Source organism: Triticum aestivum, chromosome 5D, assembly GCF_018294505.1.
Source record: "Triticum aestivum cultivar Chinese Spring chromosome 5D, IWGSC CS RefSeq v2.1, whole genome shotgun sequence".
NCBI lineage: Eukaryota > Viridiplantae > Streptophyta > Magnoliopsida > Poales > Poaceae > Triticum > Triticum aestivum.
The window spans coordinates 503,759,407-503,781,486 of NC_057808.1; the positions used below are offsets into that span (position 1 = coordinate 503,759,407).

Here is a 22,080-nt window from a genome sequence, read left to right on the forward strand (position 1 = left end):
CAGATTTGGGCTTCTTCACTTGAGCAACAACTTGCTTGACGTTCTTCTTGAAGTTCCCCTTCTTCCCTTTACCCTTTTTATTGAAACTAGTGGTCCTGTTAACCATCAACACTTGATGCTCCTTCTTGATTTCTACCTCCGCAGCCTTTAGCATCGCGAATAGCTCGGGAATTGTCTTATCCATCCCTTGCATATTATAGTGCATCACGAAGCTTTTGTAGCTTGGTGGCAGTGATTGAAGAACTCTGTCAATGACACTATCAACCGGAAGATTAACTCCCAGTTGAGTCAAGTGATTGTGGTACCCAGACATTTTGAGTATATGTTCACTGACAGAACTATTCTCCTCCATTTTGTTGCTGTAGAACTTATTGGAGACTTCATATCTCTCAATCCGGGCATTTGCTTGAAATATTAACTTCAACTCCTGGAACATCTCATATGCTCCATGACGTTCAAAACGTCGTTGAAGTCCTGGTTCTAAGCCGTAAAGCATGGCACACTGAACTATCGAGTAGTCATCAGCTTTGCTCTGCCAGGCGTTCATAACGTCTGGCGTTGCTCCTGCAATGGGTCTTGCACCTAGCGGTGTTTCCAGGACGTAATTCTTCTGTGCAGCGATGAGGATAATCCTCAAGTTACGGACCCAGTCCGTGTAGTTGCTACCATCATCTTTCAACTTAGCTTTCTCTAGGAACGCATTAAAATTCAACGGAACAGTAGCACGGGCCATCAATCTACAACAACATAGACATGAAAAATACTATCAAGTACTAAGTTCATGATAAATTAAAGTTCAATTAATCATATTACTTAAGAACTCCCACTTAGATAGACATCCCTCTAATCATCTAAGTGATCACGTGATCCATATCAACTAAATCATGTCCGATCATCACGTGAGATGGAGTAGTTTTCAATGGTGAACATCACTATGTTGATCATATCTACTATATGATTCACGCTCGACCTTTCGGTCTCAGTGTTCCGAGGCCATATCTGCATATGCTAGGCTTGTCAAGTTTAACCCGAGTATTCTGCGTGTGCAAAACTGGCTTGCACCCGTTGTATGTGAACGTAGAGCTTATCACACCCGATCATCACGTGGTGTCTCGGCACGACGAACTGTCGCAACGGTGCATACTTAGGGAGAACACTTGTACCTTCAAATTTAGTGAGAGATCATCTTATAATGCTATCGCCGTACTAAGGAAAATAAGATGCATAAAGGATAAACATTACATGCAATCAATATAAGTGATATGATATGGCCATCATCATCCTGTGCCTTTGATCTCCATCTCCAAAGCACCGTCATGATCACCATCGTCACCGGCTTGACACCTTGATCTCCATCGAAGCATCATTGTCGTCTCGCTAACTATTGCTTCTACGACTATCGCTACTGCTTAGTGATAAAGTAAAGCAATTACATGGCGATGGCATTTCATACAATAAAGCGACAACCATATGGCTCTTGCCAATTGCCGATAACTGTTACAAAGCATGATCATCTCATACAACAATTTATATATCATCACGTTTTGACCATATCACATCACAGCAAGCCCTGCAAAAAAAAGTTAGACGTCATCTACTTTGTTATTGCAAGTTTTATGTGGCTGCTATGGGCTTAGCAAGAACCGTTCTTACCTACGCATCAAAACCGCAACGATTTTTTGTCAAGTGTGCTGTTTTAACCTTCAACAAGGACCAGGCGTAGTCACACTCGATTCAACTAAAGCTGGAGAAACAGACACCCACTAGCCACCTGTGTGCGAAGCACGGCGGTAGAACCAGTCTCATGAACGCGGTCATGTAATGTCGGTCTGGGCCGCTTCATCCAACAATACCACCGAATCAAAGTATGACATGCTGGTAAGCAGTATGACTATTATCGCCCACAACTCTTTGTGTTCTACTCGTGCATATAACATCTACGCATAGACCTGGCTCGGATGCCACTGTTGGGGAACGTAGTATTTCAAAAAAATCCTACGATCACGCAAGATCTATCTAGGAGAATGTAGGATCGAAAGTATGTCTAGAGGGGGGTGATTAGACTACTTGACCAAATAAAAATTTAGCCTTTTCCCAATTTTAAGTCTTGGCAGATTTTAGCAACCTAGCACAAGTCAAGCAATCAACCTACACATGCAAGTCTAAGAGTATAGCAGCGGAATGTAAAACATTGCACATGAAGGTAAAGGGAGGAGTTTGGAGGGAGCAAACGCAATGTACACGTGGAGATTTTTTCCGTGGTTCTGATAGGTGGTCCTATCGTACATCCACATTGATGGAGACTTCAACCCACGAAGGGTAACGGTTGTGCGAGTCCACGGAGGGCTCCACCCACGAAGGGTCCACGAAGAAGCAACCTTGTCTATCCCACCATGGCCATCGCCCACGAAGGACTTGCCTCACTAGGGTAGATCTTCACGAAGTAGGCGATCTCCTTGCCTGTACAAACTCCTTGGTTCAACTCCACAATCTTCACAGAGGCTCCCAAGTGACTCCTAACCAATCTAGGAGACACCACTCTCCAAAAGGTAATAGATGGTCTGTTGATGATGAACTCCTTGCTCTTATGCTTCAAATGATAGTCTCCCCAACAGTCAACTCTCTCTCACAGATTTGGATTTGGTGGAAAGATGATTTGAGTGGAAAGCAACTTGGAGAAGGCTAGAGATCAAGATTTATGTGGTTGGAATGGAATATCTTGACCTCAACACATGAGTAGGTGGTTCTCTCTAAAAAAAATGTATGCTGGAAGTGTAGGCATGTTCTGATGGCTCTCCTCACGAATGAAGAGTGGGTGGAGGGGTATATATAGCCTCCACACAAAATCTAACCGTTACACACAATTCGCCAAACTCGGTGGGACCGAATCAGAAAACTCGGTCAGACCGATTCAGTTCAAAATGTGAACGTTAGGATTTTCGGTGGGACCGACATATCAACTCGGTGGGACCGATTTCATTAGGGTTAGGGCATAATGTAATCTCGGTAAGACCGATTACACAAACTCGGTGAGACCGACTTTGGTAATAAGCTAACCAGAGAGTTGGTCAGGCAAACTCGGTGGGACCGATTCGCTCATCTCGGTGAGACCGAAGTGTTACGAAGGGGAAACAGAGAGTTTGCATTGCGAACTCGGTGGGACCGATCGCTCATCTCGGTTAGACCGAAACGGTACAAAGGGAAACAGAGAGTTTGCAATCCCATCTCGGTGAGACCGAGATCCCTATCGGTGAGACCGGAGTGACTAGGGTTTCTGGCAGTGGCTATGTCAAATGAACTCGGTGGCGCCGGATAGAACATTTTGGTGGGGCCGAGTTTGACTTTTGGTTTGGGACATATGTGGATAGGAGAAAGTGGTTCAGGGCTTTTGGAGCATATCACTAAGCATTTTGAGCAAGCAAGCCATTAAGCAACACCCTCATCCCCTTTTAATAGTATTGGCTTTCCTAAGGACTCAATGTGATCTTGGATCACTAAAATGTAAAAGTAGAGTCTTGAGCTTGAGCCAATATGTGTCCTTAGCATTTTGAGGGGTCCACATCCCTAGTCCATGCCATGCCAATCACTGAACTTTCTGAAATGATCATCTTGAAATAGCATTAGTTCAATGAGCTATGTGTTGTTAGTAATTACCAAAACCACCCAGGGATAGTTGCACTTTCAGAGAAGGATAGCAACGAGCGGGGAGAGTGTGTCCACGCACCATCGTAGACCGAAAGCGGAAGCGTTTAGTAACGCGGTTGATGTAGTCGAACGTCTTCGCGATCCAACCGATCCAAGTACCGAACGCACGGCACCTCCGCGATCTGCACACGTTCACTCGGTGACGTCCCTTGAACTCTTGATCCAGTTGAGGCTCAGGGAGAGTTTCTTCAGCACGACTGCATGGTGACGGTGATGATGAAGTTACCGGCGCAGGGCCTCGCCTAAGCACTACGACGATATGACCGAGGTGTGTTTCTGTGGGGGGGGACCGCACATGGCTAAAAGATCAACCTATGTGTCTATGGGGTGCCCCCTCCCCCGTATATAAAGGAGGGAGGGAGGAGGCTGGCCGGCCCGTAGAGGCGTGCCCCAAGGAGAGGAGTCCTACTAGGACTTGGACTCCAAGTCCTAGTAGGATTCCAGTTGGTGGAAAGGGGAGAAGGAAGGAGAGGGAGAGGGAGAGGGAAAGAGGGGCCGCGCCCCCTCCCCTAGTCCTATTCAGACTCCCCTTGGGGGGCGTCACCTCCTGGCTGCTGCCCTCTCTCTCTCCCCTAAGGCCCACTAAGGCCCATTACTTCCCCGAGGGGGTTCCGGTAACCCCTCCGGCACTCCGTTTTATCCGAAACTATCTGGAACACTTCCGGTGTCCGAATAACATGGTCCAATATATCAACCTTTATGTCTCGACCATTTCGAGACTCCTCGTCATGTCCGTCATCTCATCCAGGACTCCGAACAACCTTCGGTACATCAAATCACATAAACTCATAATACGAATCGTCATTGAACGTTAAGCGTGCGGACCCTACGGGTTCGAGACCTATGTAGACATGACCGAGACACATCTCCGGTCAATAACCAATAGCGGAACCTGGATGCTCATATTGGCTCCTACATATTCTACGAAGATCTTTATCGGTCAAACCGCATAACAACATACGTTGTTCCCTTTTTCATCGGTATGTTACTTACCCCAGATTCGATCGTCGGTATCACCATACCTAGTTCAATATCGTTACCGGCAAGTCTCTTTACTCGTTCCGTAATGCAACATCCCGCAACTAACTCATTAGTCACATTGCTTGCAAGGCTTATAGTGATGTGCATTACCGAGAGGGCCCAGAGATACCTCTCCGACAATCAGAGTGACAAATCCTAATCTCTATCTATGCCAACTCAACAAACACCATCGGAGACACCTGCAGAGCATCTTTATAATCACCCAGTTACGTTGTGACGTTTGATAGCACACTAAGTGTTCCTCCGGTATTCGGGAGTTGCATAATCTCATAGTTAGAGGAACATGTATAAGCCATGAAGAAAGCAATAGCAATAAACTAAACGATCATAGTGCTAAGCTAATGGATGGGTCTTGCCATCACATCATTCTCTAATGATGTGATCCCGTTCATCAAATGACAACACATGTCTATGGCTTGGAAACTTAACCATCTTTGATTAACGAGCTAGTCTAGTAGAGGCATACTCTGTTTGTCTATGTATTCACACATGTACTAAGTTTCCGGTTAATACAATTCTAGCATGAATAATAAACATTTATCATGATATAAGGAAATATAAATAACAACTTTATTATTGCCTCTAGGGCATATTTCCTTCATTATGTGCATAATTCAAATTTGAACTACATGCACATGCTCCAGTGCATATAAATTGGTTGAAAAATCAAATCTGTGTCCTTGGGTGCATGCTTAGGTCCGATGCAAGAAATGGTAATGAATTTCAATCACCAGGGCACCGTTGATTGCCAGCAAAACGTTGAGATACCTGGTTTTTAAATTCTAGTAAATCCAAAACTCGTCTGAAATTCAATGAACTTGGCATGCTATCATGGAGCGGCATCAACATGCCGTGGTAAATTTTTTGTCCCATTTGGGGTAGGTTTGGGTATATGCTTCTCACAAACCAGAGCTTCTCATAACAAGCATGATGGTTTCGGTAGGGAACGTCCCACCTTTGGGACGAAACGATATCCATTGCCTCTTATTGCTTTCAAAAAATTTCTCGTGTCAACATAGAACAAGAGGAGTGTTGTGTCAATTTTTGTGATTTTTCGGGGTTCGTTTGGACATTTTTATGCATTAACTGAGTTTTCAATGCATTTATGTGCATAATTCAAATTTGAACTACATGCACATGCTCCAGTGCATATAAATTGGTTGAATAATTATATCTGTGTCCTTGGGTGCATGCTTAGGTCCCATACAAGAAATGGGGATGAATTTCAAACACCAGGGCACCGTTGATTGCCAGCAAAACGTTGAGATACCAGGTTTTTAAATTCTAGTAAATCCAAAACTCGTCTGAAGTTCATGAAACTTGGCATGCTATCACGGAGCGGCATCAACATGCCGTGGTAATTTTTTTGTCCCATTTGGGGCAGGTTTGGGTATATGCTTTTCACAAACCAGAGCTTCTCACAACAAGCATGATGGTTTCGGTAGGGAACGTCCCACCTTTGGGGATGAAACGATATCCATTGCCTCTTATTGCTTTCAAAAAATTTCTCGTGTCAACATAGAACAACAGGAGTGTTGTGTCAATTTTTGTGATTTTTCGGGGATTCGTTTGGACATTTTTATGCATTAACTGAGTTTTCAATGCATTTATGTGCATAATTCAAATCTGAGCTATATGCACATGCTCCAGTGCCTATAAATTGGTTGAAAAATCAAATCTGTGTCCTTGGGTGCATGTTTAGGTCCCATGCAAGAAATGGGAATGAATTTCAAACACCAGGGCATCGTTGATTGCCGGCAAAACGTTGAGAAACTTTATTTTTAAATTCTAGTAAATCCAAAACTCGTTTGAAATTCATGAAACTTGGCATTCTATCATGGAATGGCACCCGACATGCTGTGGTATTTTCGTGTCCATTTTGAGAGAAGGCGCACTCGAATAATGACAGCCAACAAAGGCATTTTGAAAAAATAGCTGCCACTTTAATATCTCAAACGTTTGTATAATTCAAACCGTGTGCGTTGTGTTAACCATTCACGTGACGCCACGTGTCGTGGTTTTAATGGCTGTAGGAGTTGCCGTGCGGACAGCTGCTTGACCTTGACTGAACGGGAGGCGTGCGAGCGCAGTCCGGTGCGCAGGCTGACCGAGAGGCGTGCAAGCTATCCTCGAATGCGCAGGCTCACCGGGAAGCATGCGAGCTGTACGCTGCGTAGGCTCACTGGGAAGCGAGCCCTTTGACTTCCATGGCCGCCCGCCTTCCTCTCCGTGCGCGCGCCCCCCCTCAGCGGCATGGGACGCCGCCGTCGAATGCTACCTCTCAGCGCCGCCAGCTGCCGTCCTCCCGCGCCCTGCCCGTCGACCCCGGGACGACATGATGCAAAGTGAGCAGGCTTTGTGCATCTCTTCAACGCAAACGGTTCTTTTGGATGACCCATGTGCAACCACTTACAAAAAATTTGGTGCGATTTGCATCTATCATATTGGGTATGTTACCATTTGTCAAACTGGAAAGATTGACATTTGTTGATCTAGTAACATTGCCATTTGTCAACCTTGTAACACTGTGATTTGTCAAAATATGAAGCTAAAAATCACTAGCAGTATCTATTTTTTGCAACTAAAATTCAGTAATTAAGCATAGATTTCATTCATAGATAAGCAGTCGTTCTTAATTTATACAAACAGTTCAACTCGACAGCTGAACCAACCAAACTTTTCCCCAATTGTTGCCAACCATGTACTGAAATAGCTAGTTCAACTATATATACTAGGTAATTTTAAGTACGTTGTACAGTTCTACCACATCTATAGTTAGATAAACTGAACAAAATAGCCCCTAAATACTACTACTACTACTACTACTGCGGAGGGGCTTTGTACTACTTCCGGCTGCCTCTCCTCTGCCGAGCGCGCTCAGTAAGAGGCGGAGGAGGACGAGCCTACCGACGAGCTGGGCAACCGCAATACAGTGCCTGTTGCTGTTGCAGCTTCAACGCCGCTCACCTCGAACGCCCTCTGCCGCTCCAGACGACCCCTCTTGAAGCGGTGGTTCTCCTCGTAGATCTCCTGATTCCTCGCCTCTGAGGCGGCGTGTGCCGTGGCCACGACAGTGGTAAGGCTCTTTGCATGCTCGACGAGGCACTCCTCCTCCTCCCGCAGGAACTCGGTGTAGCGCGCAAGGTCACTGACGCACGTGCGGGCATCTACCTCCGCCTCCGACCTTTGGGCGGTGGTGGCGGAGCGGGTGATGATCCCAGCGGTCGACGGTGGGCTGGCGGCCACGGCGGCCGACGACGGGGTGGCGGCCACGACCACCACCTCCCGCCTTCGGGCCGCTGTGGCGGAGCGGGTGATGGCCACGGTGGCCCGCAGTGGGGCGGCGGCCACGACGGCCACCTCCCGCCTTTGGGCCGCGGCGGCGGAGCGTGCGATGGCCCTGGCTTTCGATGGTGGTGTGGCGGCAACGGCGGCCGGCAACGGCTGCCGACGGGCACAGGCGGCGGAGCGTGTGATGGGTGTTCCGCGCACACCCAACAGGGACGCCACGCCCACTACACTATGCCGGGTACTGCGCCGCCGCCGCAGTGTAGCCTCCCAGCTGGAGCTGTCCTCTGATGACGGCGAAGTGGCTGAGCGACGACGACGGACCGGTGCCATTGGCGATTGTGGGAGAAGCAGACGAAATAAGCTACAGGGAGGGAGGGGAAAATGCGACGCAGGACTCGCCGGCCGTGAGGGTTTTTATAGCAGGCCGGTAAGCATTGGGATTTTGGGGGATTTCACCGAGTCGGGCGGGAAGCTTGCGCGGGAACCTGCGAGGTTGTGCGGGAACGGGCTCACCGATGATTCATTGGCACCACCGTTTGGCCAAAAGAACGCCCCCGCGCGCTGCGCAAGCTTGTGCTGTAAGCCGTCTGCGGCAGCGGGTTGACAAGACGTGCGAGAGGAGGACGAAAGGCCACGTACACATACGGTTAATAAAATAGTTTGTGATTTAATTACCTACTATACCCCCGTCCTGGTTTATAAGTATGATTTAATTAATAAAATATGAATGCATGTCGCCAAAGATTATATAGTTGGATTCATATTTGAACATAGTTTCCAATTATATAATTTTTATAACATGCATTAACATTTTGTTGGTTAAATTTGAGGGCAAAGTATGACACAGAATATAAAGGGGACTATAGACTAGACGGAGGTGGTAGCACACGGGCGCTCTCTACGCAGCGACGCAACTGTCGGCTGGCTTGTAGGCGACCATTTCCTGCGTGTTCAACTGCTCTATGCGTGCGGTTGCTTGCGGTTCAGGTGGCCGCGGCGCACTCTGCTCTCGCGTCCCTCCGGGTGCTCTGCCCTCGTCCCTCCACGCGCGCTGCCAGTGTATGGGGCCGGCGCACGATCACGCACGTTCGTGTGCATGCGGTTGCGCCGGACGCGACGCGACGATGCAGTTACCCGCTACAAAAACTGACATGCGGACATGCCGAGAATCCACGCCGCCCGACCCCCTTTTATTCCTGCGGCCATTTACCTTCATCTCTCGTCTCACACGACATAATAAGCACACCCACGAGGACACATACAGAGAAGACATCCAGCGGTTCCAATGGCGCTCCCCGTGGCTCCAATGGCGCTCTCAGCGGCCGACGACGACAACGGCGGGCAGTTCACCATGCAACACATCATGGACACCCACGTGAGGGGGAAGGCTCTCTCGGTGGTGTGCACGTATGATCCGGTCTTGGTGGAGAGCTCCATCCAAACTATGGAGCAATTCCTTGCCGAGGACAAGTACCAAGTGGTCGGCTTCGACCTCGAGTACACCATGGGTCGTGCCGGGCACGATCAGAAGGTTGCCGTCACCCAGTTGTGCGTGCGACATGACGTCCTCGTCTACCACTACCACCTGGCCACAACGCCTTGCTAGCGTTTCTCCAGGTTTATCAACAGCTCCGACTACAGTTTCGCTGCGGTGGACACCACCAACGATCTAAAATCGCTCAAGGTTTCGGGCTTGAAATGCCCGAATCTTGTCAACATCCAGCGCCACTACAAGGTCTGGGGCAGCGACAAAAACAAACTGAAATCCCTGGTTGACCTCTCCTCGGCCATCATCGACCCCTACTACATGAAGATGAAGAATGAGAGCAATAAGGATAAGAACGTCTGGCACAGTGTGTGGCATGAGAGACTGGATGAACAACATGTCAAGTACGCGGCCATGGACGCGTACACAAGCTACGAGATGTACAGGCGGATCGTTGACATGAGGAACTGTCTTCTTCCTGACCCAGACGAGGGATCGAGCCACATAGCAGTGGCGGGAGCGTCACAAGAAGTAGATGACTAGATGATCATTTCTCCTACTTTAGAATGCATGCAATTGTTTATTAAGGTGTGTGCGAATGATCTGTATAGTCACTTATGTAATTGGATGTTTATTTCAGTTATATATATATATACATGTTATTCTACTGTAGACAGAGCAAATCACACGGCTTATTAGCAGCAATCGTCTGTGTTATTATTGGTCTTCGCACACATTTCTGATTACGGACCTGTTTGCCGCGTATCACACACATCTTGTTCAGTTGAACCGTTTTCATTGTGTTGCCTAATCACACACAGTTCATCCTAGTGAACCGTATGCTGTATATCGCACACGCCTTCATCTGGCTGCCGGTTTCTTTTGTTCCTTCTCATCCCAAATAGTTAATTGAACTGAATCGTATGCCTTGCATCGCACACGCGACTAAAATCTGAACCGTGTTTGATGCATCCGTCATCGCAAACGTTTTGCACCTTTTTGACGGTTTTTTTACACCATCGTTTGCGATTATGGCATCGAACACAGTTTCGTCGAAGGATCTCTAATCATAGTGTCACGTTTGGACCATCCTGCAGTAGTGTGGTGCTCTCCTCGGACGGCGAGGAGCTACAACAGTCGCCCCTCCTCGTCGAGGCCGCGCACAGGGACAAGGATCTCTCGGCCAGATGCTGCTCTTGATCGATCAGTCGTGCCATGACCGTGGTCCGACGCCTCCCTTGTCGCAGCGCAACATCCACATCAAGCAGGATTCACCCTCGTCGCCGGTGCAGCGCTTCCACGACATCCAAATCGGACGATGTATGAAGGAGAGCTCTCGTCGCCGCCGCGCAGAACTGTCAGGTCGTCCTTCCAGTCGACCCCGCCGCATAGATTTTGACGCGACAGGAACCGGCGCCGTCATCATCGGTCCAAGAGCCAGTGGCGCCGGTGAAGATGGAGGAGGCGCCTGACCCGATCGCCAACATGCGGGGTTGCCTCCTCCACTACCTTGGACGTGTCGGCGATGGCGGCTCCTCCTCGTGCAGCATGATGGCTGCCCAAGGTGGCAGTTGAGCAGGCGCGCCAGGACTAGGACCTCGCGGACCCTGACCTTGTGTTGGCTTGGGGCGAGGACATGTCTCGGACCACCGCATCGACGTCCACCCAACGTCAGCACCAAATCAACAACCAGATGTTCAAAATAGTGATGGTCGAGTCCGAGCGCGCCGCCCATGTTCTCGCCAAGGGCAAGGCCGGGCATGTCGGGGCGGCGTTCATGGGCGACCATCGCCGCCAGGACAACATGGTTGAGCACCTGTGCTAGGTTGTGGAGGCAGTCGATCGGCTGCGCCGCGAGCACCAGGCGGCGGCCGATCAGGGCTGTCGCGACTTGTACGGGCCATTCGGTCATTAGAAGGACGACCACAATGACGACGTCAGAGGTGCCGCCAGCCAAGGCTGCCATGCGTACGAGGTCACCGTCCGATACCTCGTAGTTTAGTTAAATTTCACCTGGTGTACTTCTTTAAATTTCATCTTTTCGAGGGTAAAGTATTTCAAAATTTAATAAATATTGCCAGTTTGCATGAATTTCATTGAACGCGGGTTTGAAATGGGGCAGACAGTTGCGCATGCGATCGGATGACCGGCTTCTCCCCCCCCTTCGCAAGGCGACTAGGGTAAACCTTCCTCCCCTCGATCTTCGCCGGTGAGCATATGAATTTGCCTCCCCTCCACCTACCGCCCCAGCGGCCGGTGGCGGGGAGGGGATTTCTGGTGCCTCGTCTCCGCTAATAGATAGGCAGGGTTTTAATTCTCGCAGGGGCGGGGTTTGGCTGGATGGCGGTGCTTCTTCTTCGAATCGGTCTTCCGGGCTCCAATCCTCCTCAAGTTCGTTCGCTGGGACAGAGTAGCCGGAGCTCCAACGTAGATTCCTGGCAGCTCCTCGGGGCGGCGAGGTTAGGATTTCACGCCGTGCGTACGTAACGGCGATATTCGATGTCAAATTCTTCGGATTGATTTAAGGATTCAACGATGATGACTGCGGCTCTGGGACGCTGGTCCTTAGCGGCACGTGCACGAAGACTTCCCAACTGTCATCGACAAGGTCAGGCAGGCTTCAGTATGGGAGCGGCGCGTCGACGGCTCGTTTTGGCAGCGACAATGGTCGTTCGGTGGTCCATGAAACTTGATATAATTTTTATTATGTTTAAGATGTTTTTGTACTTTCGGTGAATCTCTATAATAGTAGTAGATGTGTACAGACATACTTTAGAGCGTAGATTCACTCATTTTGCTTCATATATAGTTATTTGTTAAAATCTTTATTTATAAAGACAAATATTTAGGAACTGAGAGAGTACGATGTTGGCGATGCCCTAATCCTCGATGCCGCGGTCGTGCGCTGGTTTTTTCTTTTTTTTTTGTGAGCGATGACCTCGTTGCCGCCCCTGCGCACGCGGCTCCGCCCACGGCGCTGGAATCGTATCGGTGTCGACGTGGCCCCGTTGCCGCCTGGCTTTGCCGTCGTCTGGCCCAGGACGCCGCCACGCCGCACCGCGCACCATCACGAACCCAAAGTCACCAACCGAGCCCGACTTGTGAAGAGGCGGCACGGCCCACCAGCCAGCCACGCTCCTCCCTCCCTCCCCGCTCCGCGATCCCTCTCCCTCTCCCCTCCCCTCCTCCTCCCCCGCGGCTGCCATGGCGGCCACGCTCCTCCGCCGGGCGCTCCACCTCCGCCGCGCCCTCCCCTCTCCAGCTTCCTCGCGCGCGCTCCTCCCCGCGGCCTCCAGCCGCCTCCTCTCCGTCACCGCCTCCACCCAGCAGAACACCGCCGGCACCGCCATCGACCTCTCCAACGACGAGAGCCGCCGCCGCCTCGTCAACAGGTGCGTCTCCCCCATCGCTCCTTCGAGCCTTCAGCCTCTGGGCCGCCAAGTACGTATGCTGACTGGGAGGCCGCGTGCGTGCAGTCTGATGTACAGGAGCAAGCAGAGGGGCTTCCTGGAGCTGGACCTGGTGCTCGGGACCTGGGTGGAGCAGCACGTCCGCTCCATGGACGAGGCCAACATCCGCTCCCTGCTCCAGATCCTCGACCTCGTGAGCTACCCCGCCCCGCCCTGCCCTATCCCTCCCCTCTTTACTCATCTAGCTCGTCATCTCATTGCTTTTCTGTCTTACGATGGTATCTGTAACATACTTACTTCAGACTAAAAAATTCAGCTAGCAGGGATATTCTTGCTTTCTGAATAATCTCTATCCAGTTCAGTGCAATGCTAAGAACATACTGTTTCTTTGTCCTGGATTTATCACTTCAGCCTGTTTCTGTTCCGCTTGACCCAGTTAAATTGGTCCCGAACCACCCCCGCCAGTTTATCTGTAATGTGCTGGTTAAAATTTGTTAATGGGAATGTTCAGTGTTATGTGGGGGCATGCTGCAAGTATCAGATTAGTCGCTTCGCAAGAATTGACTAGACAAACACTTATATCACATCTCATGTTCAGGGTTTAGTGTCAGAGATCTTACCTGTGTTCCAGCCAGTCATTCTCGAAAGCACATGCGTATTAACAATGTTGTTCCTCTACACTGCTAGCTATCTGATTTTGCTGTAAACCATTGCATAACCCAGCCATGTTAGATTTGTCCATCCCTTTTATTATAACAGTATGTAGAATCACCAGCTGAACGTGAACAGAGTGTTGCTAGTTGCTACACAAAATATCTAGTGTTTGGGTGCGGTATCTGTCCTGTCTGTGTCTGCATGAATTAGTTTCTTGATCAACATAATTAGATAGTCCCTCCGTCCTAATTCACACATGGCGCCCACACATTTCAGTATTCAACTTTGACCAATAAAACATAGATTACGTGCCACAAAAATATACTGTTAAATTCGTGCTAGAATTTTTTCCAGTGGTATAATTTGTATGGCACATTACTCATATATTATTGGTCTAATTCATGGTCAAAGTTAAATCACAAAAAGTGAGGACGCCATGTGAATTGGGGTGGATGAAGTACCAATTTCAACCCCCATCAAGTTTTATTTTCGAGACCAAGTTTTTGCATTGTATTGTTAATATCCTCTTTAGATATTTGGTGATCACAGTTAGAGTTGACATTAGAATCTTGGCTACAATTCTAGTTTGTAGCACCGTAAGATATTCTTCCAGATGGTACATTAATTTTTCCTTCCCAGCTCATATATAATTTTCTTTCAGAACTCTAGTGTGTAGATTATGTTTGTTACCAGTTGATCTTTAGTGCTGCTTCTATACATTATGACAGTCCCTTGCTGCTTGCTGCTTTAATAATTCATGAACCCATGTAAACCACTGCATAACCCAGCGGTGTTAGATTCGTCCATCACTTATGATAACAATATGTTGAATAGCCAGCTGAAAGTGAACTGAGCATGCTACACAAAATATCTAGTTTGGTACGGTAGAATCAAGTTTTTTTTTTCGAGACCAAGTTTTTGTATTGTCTTGTTCATATCCCTTTAGTTATTTGGTGATCACCGCCAGTGTTGACATTAGAATCTTGGGGCAATTACAGTTTGTAGCACCCTAAGATATTCTCCTAGATGTGGTACAGTAAACCTTCCCAGCTCTTTTTTTTTGGGAACTCTCTAGTGTGTCGATTACGTTTCTTACCAGTTAGTCTTTGGTGCTACTTCTATACATTATGACAGCCCTTTGCTTGGAAAATACATTATGACGGTCGGTAGCATCAAAACCGGAAGAGATGTTCTTAATTTCTATGCACTTAGAAAATAACTGCCATGACCCAATGACATTCAACCTCCGGTTGCCAACTCTCATGGTCATTAAGGGATCGCTTCCCCTTTTTTTTGAGTTATATACTGTTTGTGCAGATTGCAGTTTCTAATCTACAACCGTATGATTCTTCAGGAGAACCCAGATTTGTGGAAATGGCTTACTGGTCAAGAGCAAGCGCCAGAGACTGTAAACTCTAATCCTGTATGTCATACCACAAGTAACTCTTCTTCTGCCCCTCTAATATTTTCATTGCTTCTATACTAAACGAATTGTGCCCAAACAGGTATTTGCTGCCATTAAGTCGAAGGTGACGGATAACCTGAGCAAGCACTCTTCCCCAGAGACCCGGTCAGCGCCTGGCCAGCCTTGGGTGAGAGGGTGGGATGACAAGGACAAGAGGGGTCTGGATGGACCCAAGTACGGAAACCAGTGATAAGGTGCTTGAAACCATTATCGCAGCCTTAAGACTCAGCTTTGTTATCCTCGGTGTGTATGATGCTTGTGTAAATAAAGCAAGTCATGGTTAGTGATGCGCCATGATTTGTGTTGTCATTTGATTTGTGCTAGTAATAAGGTTTCACTTGTTCCCGTTGAGGGAAACATGTCGTCTGTAGTGGTACCGTGCAGCCAAATGTATCTCCTTGTTCCAGATCAGAGTTAACTATTTTATGCACAAATCACTGGCGCATTTTCACTAAATTTAGTAACTGTGATGTATCTATTCCTTAATATCACCTAAGGTACTTTTAGGCCCCAAGTGGATTTTGGTATTGATGACGAGCAATTAATAGTTTAATATGACCCTTAAGTTTGAAAAATCAGATTAGTCCCAAGAGCGAAGGTTGCCGAGTATCTATTGCTTGCTTGTATGCTCATATATTATATTTACAGAACTTGATGCATCCCTAAATTTGCTTAAAAAAATACTCCTGAATTGCTTTCTTTGATTGTTCAATCATATATTATGCCAAAATTAACTAATGTAGAATAGATACATCAGACATCAAGCATTGCAATACAAATACTTCAGATCTTCATGGACAAATCGTTTATTCAACTCTTATACAGAAAAACAAAATGAAATGTCATAGCGATCACTCATATATTACAAAAAAAATATGATCAAATGAAAGAATAAGATGATGCAACTTTCAGATTATTTATGGTACATGAGGAAATTACTTGAGAGAAACTGTCTCTCTGGATTCACGGAACGTGCCCGCGAAATTCTTCGGAGAAGATGTCAATCTCTGCCACTCCGCGGAGGCGCAGGGCCTAAGAACCAGCCGGTGCTTGCTGGGCACGCATCACCATTTCCTCAGTCGTAGTTCCTATGATCTCATTTGCGCGCTTCAGCGGAACGCATATGATCCTCCCGATTGAGTCCTGGTAGAGAAGATTATTGAAAGAATCAGGAACTTCGAACTTTGAAGTTTCCGTAGAGTAAGCTTTTGGCAAATCTTACCCGGGACACAATTCCAAGCTTTTCTAGCTTCTTCACAGCATCAACGACGTCGAAATTGCACTCCACGCCAAACTCTTCCTTGATAAGCTGTTCGCAACGTGAATCGAGGTCCTGCAAAGATCAGCTAATTCATATGTCAAGAGCACAAAGGGCATGTCATCTTTGTGCAAAATCTCCATAGATGATATATAATCGAGGCCCTACAAGGTGATATTTTCCTTGATAAGAACACTTGTACTCTAAACATGTGTATCTTAATCAGATGTGAGACATTCAGTAGCTTGTCGTGTGAGGTCTCCCATGTTGATGAAAGCAAGAATGTACACAATAAAAAATAAGCGATGTTGACTGACTGAGATATTCAGGTAACTTAGTTTCTGCAAGTTTAAATCAGATGAAACAGAGAATGCATCTATTGGAAAATTAGGCTACGTCAGGATAAATATCCACTGAGTACATCAGAAGATTCCCAAGAACATTGGCGTCAAAGGAGGAAACTAGGGAAAACTGTATATGAATGAAATATGACATAGGAATTAGCATCATGTAGACACACTTACCTGTATAGTTGCTTTTCCTTGCTCCATCAGAATGTAATAAGAAACAATGACCTCTTTAACCTGTCGAGGAGTTTGCGATATGTCAGCACCGCATACAGGACATTTTACACACAACAAAGAGATGTGTTCGGGGATGGATTAAATACTTCTTGCTGGATCACATCGTCACATAAGTGTAGAAGTGTTCCTTTCCCACTGTCAAGCTGCTTGTCATACATCGATTTTGTGATTAAATTTTGGTAAGCCACCATGTTTGCCTGAAATCTATTTGACAGAAGACAAATTTATCACATATCAGCCCAGAAATTCACCACATTGGTAAAATCAAAAGTTAGTTTAAATCTCTTACGTGAAGTAGGTCTTCGCACAGTATCCAACCAAACCAGAAACTATGGCCGTCACAACCCATATATCAGCCTTTGGCATTTCTAGAGAACCTACTAGAGTGACCTGAAAAGAAAAGGCAATTGATATGGTCATCAAAGAAAAACTCAGTAGAATGTTTGGTATCTAAAGCACCAGAGACATACCAAACCAAGCACCGCGGAAATAAGGAACAAGACCCAATCCATTGGCGTTAGACTAGGGTTCTTCTTCTCTGGCTACAACATATATATAATGGTGCCAGATATGTCAGAGAGGAAATAAGTAGAACCTACAAAAATAAATATGTGAAGAACAAACAAACACATATGAATGGCTTATATGGTAAATCATATTACCAGAACTAACTCCATGTCAGCCATTGGAATATTCTTGAAATGCTTTACAAATATTCCTCGATCTTTCTTAGTTTCTTTGCTAGCCCTCCTATGATATTACGGTCACAGCACAATAAGCAATTGCATCAATATGTCAACACTGAAGATAAGATATTGCTTCATTTTTAAGCATATAAGGGAAGGATGTTCAGAGGGAATTACCTATATACCACGATTATCCTTTCAAATGTAGGCTCCTGAATTGTCATCTTTCTTAGTAGATTCCTTATGCTGCCGTAAAAAGGAGAAACACTCAATTGATAGCGAGAGTTCAACTTTAGTCTAAATTTTTTACTGCCAAGGAGAGTCCTAATCTACTACCTTAGCTCCATTTTTTCAAGGCGTATGCGCTCAACAAAGAGGTCTGCTGGCTCTTCGTCATTGACTTCGTCAGTCTTCTTTGTGTCCTTCTTTGGCTTCAATTGTCTCTTCCTAGAGAACAATTTCTCAATCCTATTTTAAATAGAATTGTCATATTAAATGATAAGTCCAGCTTAGAAGGAAAAAACATGCTGATTCTGGATCAAGCTATCATACATTGTGACTCTTAGCAAGAATCTCCAGGCTCGAGATATGATCACATCAACTTTCTCCATAAAGAAGTAATCGGTAGTTTGGTCGATTCCAATGCCTCGCCGGAAGACAATATACTACAATGTATGGTTGATGAGATCAGCACTCCCATACAAGAATAGTTATACAGAACTGGGGAAATGCTTTTAACATCAAAACAAACTTTTACATGTCGGTGAGGTATGGATATTAAACAGAACTGCTAACGGAACCACCAGAATAAAATGGTTGGTTTTTTCTTGAAAGTAAATATACAGCACGCCCATTAAAGTTACCTTATCAGCAAATGCTGGTAGGTTATCATGTGGGTGCTCTTTAAAGTACCTGCTTAACAACGTTTTGTCGACCTGTAATTGTTCATGAATCAGTCAATATCGATGGGTGCAATTGTTCTGATCCTGATTTGGGGCTATTATAAAAGTAGCTTCTGACCTTCGATTCGTCAACCTTGATCGGTAGGTTCAGAAGATACTGACCAGAATGAGCTACTTCATTCTCTTCATCAGACAACAACTTGAAGTTGCTCTTGTCCATTATCTACTTAAGACCACAAACATATATGGAACAGAGGGAGTTTTGGTTATTGGCCAGATAAAATGTGGCAAATCACATTTATTTAGGATCGGAAGGTACGGGTTGTGATCCAACCTGGAAAAGGTACGTTAAGAAATTGAGTTCAAGAGTTTCAGTTTCATCACGTGTCAGGCTCTGCTGCTCCAAACTCTTCTCACCAGAAACAGGATCGAATAGCGCGTATAGTTGCTGAACCACAGAACAAAATATTCAGCTGCAAGAGACTTTACCAACTCGGAGACAGTCACGGAATGATAAAAGAAGGTAATGGTTGAACATGCCTACCATTAGATCCTCAAATTGCAGGAGATACCAAGCACGTACAGTGTACTCCACCCTCCTGCATAGCTTCATAAACTCGGCACGGTCTTTATCTTGCTCTGAAGAGGAAAATAAATCAGGCCCATGCTTGAATTACCGGAATGTAGAACTATTTTAAGAATCCAATCTCTCATTTTGGGGGCAATGTTTATGGCCTCTACGTCCGGCCGCTAACCGAAATGCAATTCAACTCATGAACGTACGAGTCAGAGATCTGCGCGAATGATTGTAAGTGGAACTCAGTAGGTCATATTAGATTGCAAAAGAGATTACAGAACCACAATACATCCTGGTTCAATCAAAATCTTAGATGACCAACTGACATATAAAACCTGAAAACAATCAAAACTCCTAAGAACAGTAAAAAGAAAAAGATAGGCCAACCTTTTGGGTTTTGTCGAAGAAAAAGTGGGAAGCACATAAAACAGTCCACTTCTAAACTATCAGAAATTATACATTGGATGTCTAATTCTTTCCATGTACTAACAAACACTTATTGACTAATTAACTGATATGTTGCAGTGCACACACAAATACCCCATATTAGCTGATGCAGAAAATAATGGAAAGATCTGATATCTGATCCATTGGTAAGTACTTCCTGTCTAATAGTAATAAACTAATGAATGAGTGAGATTGAATTGGTGAACCAGCCACCATGCACTCCCAACCCTAACTGTCAGGGATTGCCCAGCCGTGCAGCCCAATTAATGAGAACTGCACAGGACATTCGAAGAAACAACGGACTCGTCTCCCAGTTGCAAGAAATGCGACGCCCCTAGGCCCAACGGACGATCAAACGAAATGAAACCGAAATGAAAGAAGCAGAGACGGATGGATCAACGGGGCGGGGGAGGCGGTACCGATGAGGTAGGAGAGCTTCATGACGAGTTTGGGCTTGAGGATGGGGATGACGGACTCCCTCTCGAGCCGTATCACCTCCTTCACCACCCCATCCTTCTTCTCCTTGGCCATCGCCTCCGCCGCCGCCGCCGCCGTCCCGGGCACGTCCGGCTGCCTCCCCAGCGCCTCCACCGTCGGCGCGGACGACATGAGCGACGCTATATAGCAGCAGCGCCGACCGGGATTGTTCGAAGCTTGGGATCGAGGCAAGGAATGGCGTCCGGGCGCGGCAAGAAGGAACAAAGCGATCAGCGACGTCGAGGGCGTTCGAGAAAGAGAGGGCCTTTTCCGACCGTGGCACGAGCACGAACGGTCTGTTGAGGCCACCCCGAGAACCTCACAATTTGCGATCTCATCCTTGGATAGACCACAAATTGAATTCATAGCCCTCGACATCCTTGGAATACTTACGTTTTCAGGAATGCCGTTCCAAACTATTTTTAGACTATTTTCCACCTCATAGTCTCCTTCATTCATTATCATCATGCCCATCTGACATGTGAATTCTATATATATATATATATATATATATATATATATATATATATATATATATATATATATATATATATATATATATATATATATAGGCACTCCCAAGATGACATGTAGCCTTACCATTTTTGAATCCTTCCTTGATGTCGACGATTAGGATGATGACACCTAGTAGTGGAATAATATCTTGAGAAGCATCCAATTTATATCTCCGTTCTGATGATTATGGAGAATGAGTGCAAAGGAACGAACACCCTTGAAACTGAGTTTAACCACTCTAAATGGTCCCTAAATGAAATGTGTCTTCACCATTCTAAATGGTTTGGACAAACTCATCCACAAGGCCAGAATTTCTTGTACTTTGCTCAAGGTTGGAAAGCTGCTCAGAGGAAAATGCCTCATCAAGTCGGCTAACCTTTGTCGTCCAACTCTCTTGAGGGGGCTTCACGACATGATCTTATTGGATCACTAGTGCAGAACCGGGATTTAGCACCGGTTCGTAAGGGCCTTTAGTGCCGGTTCTGTAACCGGCACCAAAGGGTGGGGACTAAAGGTCCCCCCCTTTAGTACCGGTTCGACACGAACCGCCACTAAAGTGCCACCACGTGGCACGAGCCAGACCCGGGTGCGGGGAGACCATTAGTACCGGTTGGTAACACCAACCGGTACTAAATGTTTGGGGGGGGGGGAGGGTTGGTTTTATTTTTATTTTTCCTTTAATTTTGTGTTTTTAATTTGATTTAGAGATTGTTTTTACATTATAATGAGTTGTTAAATCATTAGGTGAAAGTACCGCATATTAGTTTCGACTGGATGCATGGATCCGATCCTAGCTAAGTGATCAAGTATATGCCATATCCATATTACTTGATCACCAAGTGATCAAGTAATATGGATATGGCATATACTTGATCACTTAGCTAGGATCCATCTAGTTGAAACTAATCTGCGGTTTTTTTCATAAATGATATAATAACTCATCATCATCATCACATTAATATAAAAACTCTTGCATCATATGATCACCAACAACAGTATACTAGCTAGCTAAAAATCATAATTACCACTATTTAATCATCATAGTCATTACCGCTATCTAATCACCACCAACACTAGCTTAAACAAGAAACATTCACCTGTACCAGAAGCAAAGATATCATCGAGTTCAATATGGTCATGAGATTATAAGCGTTCATAAGACCATAAAAGCAAATCACTCTTTGAGATTAAGTTCAGGACGAAAAACACAGACATGAGAGGAGTACTAAGAGCATGAACTAGCTAATAATCACTCCTGCTGCTCTCTCTTAGATAAAATAGCATAGAACATGTATAGCTCTCCTGATTCATCATATTGGAGCATGCAGATGAACCTGTCTCCTAATCATGGGCTGCTCTTCTGTTTGCTGCCCCCTAGTACTTCTCTGCGATCGTTAACAATTTTGCTTCAATCTTTCACTATTAAGCATTCCTCGCTTTTAGAAATCCTGAATGCACTCATGTGCATTGTAGGATGTCTTGGCCGTAAGCTAACCATTGACATGCGACCTTTAGTACCGATCCACTGAGGCACAACTGTCATCGGGAGTCCCTGTTGAAGAACATCGTATAGTAACATTA

General features: G+C 46.0%; 2 protein-coding genes across 2 annotated transcripts; one reads left to right on the top strand and one right to left on the bottom strand.

The window, feature by feature from the left end:
* The first annotated feature begins 12,619 nt into the window (after positions 1 to 12,619).
* LOC123123242 (succinate dehydrogenase assembly factor 2, mitochondrial) lies at positions 12,620 to 15,563 on the top strand. The gene is made up of 4 exons (XM_044543719.1): positions 12,620 to 12,915; positions 13,000 to 13,126; positions 14,942 to 15,010; positions 15,093 to 15,563. The coding sequence occupies exons 1-4, from the start codon at positions 12,728 to 12,730 to the stop codon at positions 15,240 to 15,242; spliced, it is 534 nt and encodes a 177-aa protein (XP_044399654.1). The 5' UTR covers positions 12,620 to 12,727; the 3' UTR covers positions 15,243 to 15,563.
* Positions 15,564 to 15,838: 275 nt separating this feature from the next.
* On the bottom strand, positions 15,839 to 20,262 carry LOC123125788 (uncharacterized). Its single transcript, XM_044546244.1, has 15 exons — positions 19,926 to 20,262; positions 19,027 to 19,121; positions 18,817 to 18,930; positions 18,601 to 18,705; positions 18,444 to 18,515; positions 18,133 to 18,245; positions 17,917 to 18,048; positions 17,758 to 17,826; positions 17,557 to 17,644; positions 17,365 to 17,436; positions 17,184 to 17,284; positions 16,981 to 17,098; positions 16,835 to 16,894; positions 16,275 to 16,385; positions 15,839 to 16,195 (listed from the first exon to the last, which is right to left on the bottom strand). The coding sequence occupies exons 1-15, from the start codon at positions 20,113 to 20,115 to the stop codon at positions 16,085 to 16,087; spliced, it is 1,551 nt and encodes a 516-aa protein (XP_044402179.1). The 5' UTR covers positions 20,116 to 20,262; the 3' UTR covers positions 15,839 to 16,084.
* Between the last annotated feature and the right edge of the window lie 1,818 nt (positions 20,263 to 22,080).

Coding starts and splice junctions, on each gene's coding strand:
- LOC123123242 (XM_044543719.1), top strand. CDS start 12,728: ATGGCGGCCACGCTCCTCCGCCGGGCGCTCCACCTCCGCCGCGCCCTC. Junction 12,916..12,999: donor CGCCGCCGCCTCGTCAACAG/GTGCGTCTCCCC, acceptor GCGTGCGTGCAG/TCTGATGTACAGGAGCAAGC. Junction 15,011..15,092: donor AGACTGTAAACTCTAATCCT/GTATGTCATACC, acceptor GTGCCCAAACAG/GTATTTGCTGCCATTAAGTC.
- LOC123125788 (XM_044546244.1), bottom strand. CDS start 20,115: ATGTCGTCCGCGCCGACGGTGGAGGCGCTGGGGAGGCAGCCGGACGTG. Junction 18,246..18,443: donor TACCAGCATTTGCTGATAAG/GTAACTTTAATG, acceptor CATACATTGTAG/TATATTGTCTTCCGGCGAGG. Junction 16,386..16,834: donor AAGGAAAAGCAACTATACAG/GTAAGTGTGTCT, acceptor TGATCTTTGCAG/GACCTCGATTCACGTTGCGA.